Source organism: Dermacentor andersoni, unplaced genomic scaffold (assembly GCF_023375885.2).
Source record: "Dermacentor andersoni unplaced genomic scaffold, qqDerAnde1_hic_scaffold ctg00000039.1, whole genome shotgun sequence".
Lineage (NCBI taxonomy): Eukaryota > Metazoa > Arthropoda > Arachnida > Ixodida > Ixodidae > Dermacentor > Dermacentor andersoni.
The window spans coordinates 884,214-892,047 of NW_027314752.1; the positions used below are offsets into that span (position 1 = coordinate 884,214).

The 7,834-nt window shown below is 43.5% G+C and overlaps 1 protein-coding gene across 1 annotated transcript in view; it reads right to left on the bottom strand.

Annotated features, from left to right (window-relative positions):
• The window catches only part of LOC140214369 (E3 ubiquitin-protein ligase ZNF598-like), a 43,755-nt gene extending 36,084 nt beyond the window's left edge, over window positions 1–7,671 (bottom strand). The window contains exon 1 of the mRNA XM_072285749.1: window positions 7,340–7,671. Coding sequence (XP_072141850.1) covers window positions 7,340–7,504 — 165 coding nt within the window. The 5' untranslated portion in view covers window positions 7,505–7,671. The remainder of the gene's footprint in view (window positions 1–7,339) is intronic.
• Between the last annotated feature and the right edge of the window lie 163 nt (window positions 7,672–7,834).

The following is a 7,834-nucleotide window of genomic DNA, read 5'->3' on the forward strand; positions in this document are numbered from 1 at the left end:
GCATGTTAGCTAAACCTGCAAACTTTTTGTTTTGCTCTCATAAGCTTCATCAGCTAAAAAGCAGTCCCTGGTGTGCAACAGGCACTTAGCAGGTAAGAGCTAGCACAGCACTCTGTGATACAGCCTGATGCATATCAGATACTGCAGTGTACAGAATTGAGGGTGCTGCAAATAGTAATTTTTAAGACCAAATCAAAGGAAATACTTTTCGAATAATCAATAGCTGTTCTCCCCATTATTACAAAACAATGTTTGCATCCTAGTATTAGTAATGTTAGCCAGTTTCTGTTATTACACTGCACATTATGAAACCTTGCTTATGAAGCCCAAATGGAGCATTAGGAATAAGTATGTATTTAGTTTGTATATGCAGGACTCTTCAGAGTGAAGAGTGTGAATGATTAAGCTTTAGCCGGTAAGATCTGGCTCCATGAGCGACTTAGCCTGCTCCACCACTTGTGCTTTATGTCTATGGCCACAGGGATTAAACTTATCTTACTTTTGCTCCAATTTTATGTCTGATTGAACACAGTTGACAATTTCAATAAATCTGATAACTATTAGAAAAATAATCACAATTACGAATAACGACTACTCATTTCGCCGACCGAACTGAATAGGGCAATATTCAACTCATTCAAAAGTTTCTAATATATTCGCAAGCACCCTATAAGGTATCATAGAACTCTTATATCCTCTTTACTTCATTTTAAGCTCAATTATATAAGTTAGAACTGCAACTGGTAATTTACTCGTGCATACTACAACTGGTAACTAAGTGGTGTGTACTAGGTTTGTTTTTCAAAATATATTGTTTCTTTCTTTACAATTATTTTTAAATGTTGCTTGTTTTGTTGCAAGTTCACGGTTGTGAATGTTATATAGGCCTACGCTGCTACTGTGCATTTCTCATAGGTTGGCAGAATAAGTGGATGCTCACTCACCAATACATTCGCAGGACGTGTGCTCATTCACACTTGTTAGTACTTGTTAGCACTTCAGTACTGTTAGCACTTAGTACTGTTAGCATGTTAGTACTGTCAGCACTTGCCACGTTCCTACTCATACTCACCAGCACTCACTCGCATTCATAATCACTTCCGTTTGCACTTACAAGCACCCACTCGCGCTGATATTTGCGTGCAATTCCACTCACCGGCACGCACTCACATCCATTCAAAAGCACCGTAACTGACTTTCCCTCGTACTCGGTTTAAGGGGAGGCTTTAGCTCGGACCCAACTTCGATGCCGCTTATTCAAATACACGTAAACTGCAGACACTTTTCCAAGACAACCACTGGGCATATTTTAATTAAACTTATTGCATTTGAGAGAGAAAGTTAAATTCTATGGACAGCTGAAGCAGTGTGTTGATTTAAGGCCTGAATTTTTAAAAAATGGGGGAAATTTCAAGAATTGGCAAGTTAGAAAAAATGTAAGCACGAAGTTTACAAATTTGTAGCTCTGCACCAAGAAACGATATTGCAGTTCTGTAAACAACTTTATTTCAATTTATATCTTACGTGAATTTGTTATGTACTTAGCTGTTTTGCAAAAGTTCTAATCGCACATTAGTGGTATATTGAGGGACATGTATATCAGTTTCGTCCACTTTAGATGTACTATTAGACACAATTTACAGAATTGTGACAACGTTCTTCATTGGCATGTTAAAAAGCTGTAAACTTGATAGTCTCGTTTTCTGAAAATCTGTCATATTTCCTAATCCTTAATAACAAATTTACAGCCTAAATCAGAAATTTGCAACCAACAGTCCCTAAACTATTTTTTTTTTTTTGAAGTGCAACAAATCTTATCAATTTTGGTGCAGTGGTTGTCGAGAAAAACAATTTCTCCTTTCCCATGTATTTAGACAGGAGCCCCCAAGCTAAAGCCTCCTATTAATTAGGACTCACTTGCGTCCTTACTAACATCTAGTCAAACTCGCCAGGTCTCACTCCCATTCGTACTTATGCCCTCTCACAGCCGTCCTCACTGAAAGAGGTAAATAACACCGCATTCTGGACAACAGAAACGAGAAGCAGAAGGCGCTCTACTTCACGCCTATGAAATGAGTGTGGAGTGCTCGTGAGTGAGTGTGGCGACTGCGGTATTTTGTTCTCAGAGCTTTTCATGGTGTCCTCTTTGGCTGCGTGTTCTTTAGTGTTCCTTGGCTACTCTGTACTAACGATATTATAAGAAGCCAACAAACACTGACACCGAGGACAACATAAGGGAAATTACTTGTGCTTAATAAATGAAATAAAGGAACAATAAATTAATGGAAATGAAAGTGGATAAAGAAACAACTTGCCACAGGTGGGGAACGATCCCAGAGCCTTTGCATTTCAAGTGCGATGCTCTACCAATTGAGCTACCGTGGAGCTGGTTCCCCATCCACTTCCTTGGGTATTTATGTTTCCTAGTACAACCCTGGGAGTGTTAGCCAGCTCCGCCACTCACAGACCTTGGCGGCGGATGTGGAACATCCTTTCTGCCGCAGGCGTCACGAGAACGTGACCTTTTTGGGTGAAGGCAACCGGTCAATAAACCCACACATGCTACCGGAAGGCATCAGTGTTGCCAGATTCGAGACCCTTGTTATGTAATAAACGAGAAGAAAAGAGGTTAACCAAGGGGCCCGATTTTTTAATAGTCATATTATAAGAAGCCAACAAACACTGACATTAAAGACAACATAGGGGAAATTACTTGTGCTTAATAAATGAAATAAAGAAACGACAAATTAATGAAAATGAAAGTGGATGAAAAACAACTTGCCACAGGTGGGGAATAGGAAAACAGGAATAGGTGGAGAGGATAAGAAAAAGCAACTAGTGACTGCTCCCGGATAGGTCAGTCCGGGAGTGCCGAAGCCGAGGCCAAAGGGTTGTGTTGTCTCCGTCGATGGAGCCATGAAGGCCCTAACACTAAGCATTGGCTCAACCCCCAGGGATCCTCTTTTCCCCAGACACCGCTATGCCGCTCATGGCTAGACGCAAGAGGGTCCAACCCTCGTGTGCTCGGGCACCTGGTGACGCAACACACCAAACGCCTGCTGACGCAGATGCCCATGCGGGGGGGTGCACACTTATAAACGAGTTTCGTTTGAAGGGGTTTCCCAAAGAGTTTCATCACCTTGGGACTTCCGAATATGACCATCTCAGTGTATCCTCTCTGTGATGTACACTCGAATAGAACCAAACTTGAACTTGGGGCCATTGAGATTTAACTAAAAAGACCGGAACATAGAAGGTAGCACTTACTCCATACTTGAATCCAGAGCGAGTGCAGAAACGCTCTCCTTCAGCAAGTGCAGAACAGATCTTTACCTAATTGGTTGCATTTGAAATAACGATCAAGCTGCAGTGACTCAACAGCAACTGATTTCAGAAAAAAAAAGAAAAACATCAAATGTGTAACTTTCCCCTTTTTAAGAGAGCTGCTTTCCGGCCTAATGAGTATTTCCTCAAAGCAGCGAATTTGTCTTTGTCTTTAACTTTTTAGGGGCAGTAGATGAGGTATTTTCTCTGCATAACTGCGTAATTTGTATAAACTGCAAGCTTGAATGAGAGTGCTTTGGAATAAATCAACCACGGATAAATGGAATTCGTAACAAGCCAGCCAATCTTAACTAGTATGCATTACGGTGGCCCTGCGACATTTTTTTAACATAGCCTGCGTGGTTGCCAGACTGCACTTATGAACATCAAGCTAAATATTGATATTTAATCGAGTTTACACATACAATTGCACAACTGTCGAGGGTCTTTTATCGAAATTGAGACGCCATCTTTAATCAGCTCACGTGTGGTGCTTAGCGTTTCATGTCCATGTGGTTTAATATATCTGCTTTAATTCTCCATCTCCATGTACTTCAATATACTTCATCTAGAATTGTTTCTTTTGTATTTCTTTATTGGAATGTGGAATGAATGATTCACTAATGTATGTATCAATTGAACCACCGTTTTTAACCTGTTCACCTGAGGTGCTCTTATGTGGTGCTCAGTATTTTTGTGCGTTTGGTTTCATATATATATGTGCTCTTATGTATTTTTCTTTCTTTTTGTCAAATTTACTGTACAAACAGTGTACCGATGAGCAGGTCATTTGACCCACATTTTCGGTCACTGGCCAACTCCTCGAGTGGGCTGATCATGTCTGATTTTCTTATTTGCTTGATTCACGTCTGCTTAGGCGGGTTCTTTTTTCTGTTATGCATTTCTGCCCTTTTACTACGAGGGGGTACCCAAAAGTAACCGGTCTTATTTTTAAAAAGCTACGTATTTATTAATTTTTTTACAAAACAACCTTATCACCTTTTAGTTACTCTCCACAACACTTAATACATTTGTCCAAATCTGCAATTCCATTCTTCGAAACATTTTTCAAACTCATCTGTTTCGATGGCCTGATAGCTCCTCTCTAGTTTTTCCCCTCACTTCTTCTATGTCGTGAAATTGCAGCTCTTTCAAGTAATTCTGGATCTGAGGAAACAAAAATAAGTCACACAAAGCGAGACCAGGCGCTCGCGCTACTTACTCACCTGACTTCACTCCGTGCAACTTTTTTTTTTTTCCGATGAAGAATGACATGAAAGGCTATTACGCCATTAAAACAGATGAGTTCAAAAAATGTTTCGAAGGATGGAATCACAGATTGGACAAATGTATTAAGTGTTGCGGAGAGTACCATCAAAGTGACAAGGTCGTGTTATAAAAAAATGAATAAATATATAGCTTTTTAAAAGTTATTCCCGTTACTTTTGGGTACCCACCTGTATGCACATACCACTCCTGCCTAAGGCCTTCTGCAAAGGCTGGCAGTAATTGTGAAACAAAATGAATTAAAAAATAAGAAGAATGCCTATCCTTTCCCTTTAGATATCTTGTAGTACCCAGAACTTATCATACATATTGTGACACACCATTACACAGTGGCTGTTGCCTGTATCTCTTTAGACGTCGCGGCAAAGCAGTGCTTGTGACAGGGCAATGGGCAGAAATCTCACAATGGATAAGGCAGTGACGCCATCTGGTGGTGGAAATAAAAAATAAACACCGACTAATACGGTATGCCAAAGTGAATTAACTTAGGAGGCCACACTATTACCAGAGCTCCGTGTAGTGATAGGTGAAGCCATGCAGGAATTGCTTAAGTTGGCACAGCAGCGCAGCTTCAAGCACAGAAAGAAGGACAATAAGTAGAGGTACGTTGTGAAGGTGTGGCAACAGGTGATCATTGGTGGCTTCGTGCACACAAGACGATATCAAAAGCTTCGTCGGAAAATGTTCATGATGCCATGCCCTTTCGCGCCATGCCCTACCCTTTAACAAATGGTATTCTATTCCAAGTCCCTTCACAATCGTGACTGAACCATTGAAATTTCGAGGGTCGAAATTTTACTATATTCACAAGGAAGATGAAATTCTGCCACGTGTGAAGTGTGCCATGTGCGACACACCTGCATTGCGCATGGTTTTTGTTCGTGTGGCTTTGCAGCTTATGTAAAAACTGCGCGCTAAAACTTAACCACTATGTGCAGACATCAGCAAAGTACATGCTCAAATATACAGCAATTTCCATGTGCACTAGTTTTGCAACACTGCAATAGTGCTAGACTTAATTCGATTCCGTAGGACAGAAGGAAGAAACAGACGGCGTCTAGTCATCTGTTCTGCCCGAAAGTTGCATTTCTTTGGTGTTTTAGTGAAAGATGCACAACCAACCGAAGATTGTCCCACTTCTGAACTGCACGTCAGTGCAACTGACTGGAAAGCATCCCACACAAAGTATAAAGGGGATCACGCATGGCAGTGACTGTGATATTTTCTGTGTGAAAAAATTAAACCTAAAGAAATATGTGAACGTAAAAAGTGCACATGAAGTTGCTCACAAAAGGTACTAGATGGCACAAGCTGCCCTGGCGACAAGTTAAGCAGTCAATTGCAGGTTGGCCGCAGGGCAGTGACAAAATCCAGTTTTCTTTCTTTGCTGGGTTCATGAAGTGTGGCCGTTTGGTCTGTCACACTGAAGTAGCTGCGCCACACATTCTGTACAGTCCATTCCACGATTTGTGACAGGGAGGCTAAGGGTTCTGCAATTTCATCACATCTGGCAGCCGAGGCAGTTCCCATCATAACATAAAGCGCCATACGTCGCTTCGCATTCTTACTATGCAATAAGAATGCTCAGACTAATCCATAACGAAACAAGATCAAGGTCAAAGACGTCAAGGCTGCTCGCCATAGTGTAGGCGCTAACAATCGCGCGTCCTTGGCATAGAGACGTCGACACTGCTTCGGAACGGGCGGCAGGCGGATGAATAACAATTAGATTGCCGATGGTCGCTGCAACAGGTGCGAGTACATTCGAGAAAGAACGGCGATCGAGTCAACATCGGCTGCACGGTGGCGGTTAATCAAAGTTGCAAGACGAGCGCCCACCTATTCGTGATTTCGCGTGACACCGAAATACAACTCTCTTTCGGTGGTTTCTCTAGTTCATTCATTCGTTCATTCATTCATTCGAAGACGGCCGTTTAGACCACATACAACGAAGCAGACGTGCCAACACTACCACTCAAGACTATCAAAAACAAAGGGCGTATGCCTATCTCAGCCATGCTTTTTTCGTTACGAAACATTACCGTCGGGTAGGCGCGGCGGTTACCGAATTGAACTGGCGGAAGAGAGCTTTGCCGCTTTTGCTACAGCGTTTTTTTTTTTTTAATGATGAGCGAAGGGCGCAATTAACGTGACCTTCGTTTACATCCAGCGAGGCGATAACAGCCAGAGACGTGCCATGCCGTCACGGCAGTTTCGTTTGAACGAAACTGCGGGGTCGGACCGTTGTCATGACGTGTGACCGCCTGCAAGCTGCGATTTCTGGTGGCAGGAACTGTCCCGAGTCGCACTCGGAGATCGGATTGAGAATAAAAAGAACGTTGTAATTCTCGGACGGCCGCGACTACCGCTCGCAGCGCAGAGTCGGCACGCATTCTTTCGGTTTCTTCCTGGACACGACGACAGCAGCACAGACCGTTCCCCTATCTCCCTGGCCACACCGGTTAAGGCCAGAAGGGGCAGAAGCGATGCCTACCGATCTGTCCCAATTCCAAGCAATGTGATGCGGTGCACAGAGGAGGCAAGCCAAAAGAAAAACGACTAGTAAGTCATATTGCCGCTTCAACTTCACACAGCTCTGGAAGACATTGCCGGCTGTTATTAAGACCGCGGAATTGAACCGCCTCGTTGTGTGTCGGCGGTGTGATTATCTCGGGAGCCGTTTCCCGCTGCTAAAGACAGGAGAGAAAAATTAGGTAAGCATTCTCACCTTGGGAAGGTTACGGCGACAGATGGGACACTCGCTCTTACGGCACAGCACACGCATGCGAGTGGAACACTCGTGACAGACGGGGTGGTCGCACAGGCCGATCGCGTAAACGTGGATCTCACGCCAGCAGACGATGCAGACGTTGTCGTCTTCCTTGACGTCCATCTTGGAATCGGAGGCTGAACGCGGAGAGGCACAATACCTGCGGCACTTTCCTTGCGGAGCAAGTGGGACACGAATACGGAGGCTTTTCCTTCGCTCGGTGCTTGAACGGCGGGCCCACGGACACTCGGCGCCAGCCAACACCACAGATACGGCCGATAATGGAGAAATACAACTTGATGAGCGGAAGTGACGGCACGGCCGAGGTCGGCGCAATTCAAAGCGGAAGCTCAATTTAAGGCAGTTTCGCACACACAGATCAGTCCATTTGATCAGTCGCAATTTGTGCCATTTGGCAGCACAGCAGGTATTTGTTTTTACTGGTAACTATGT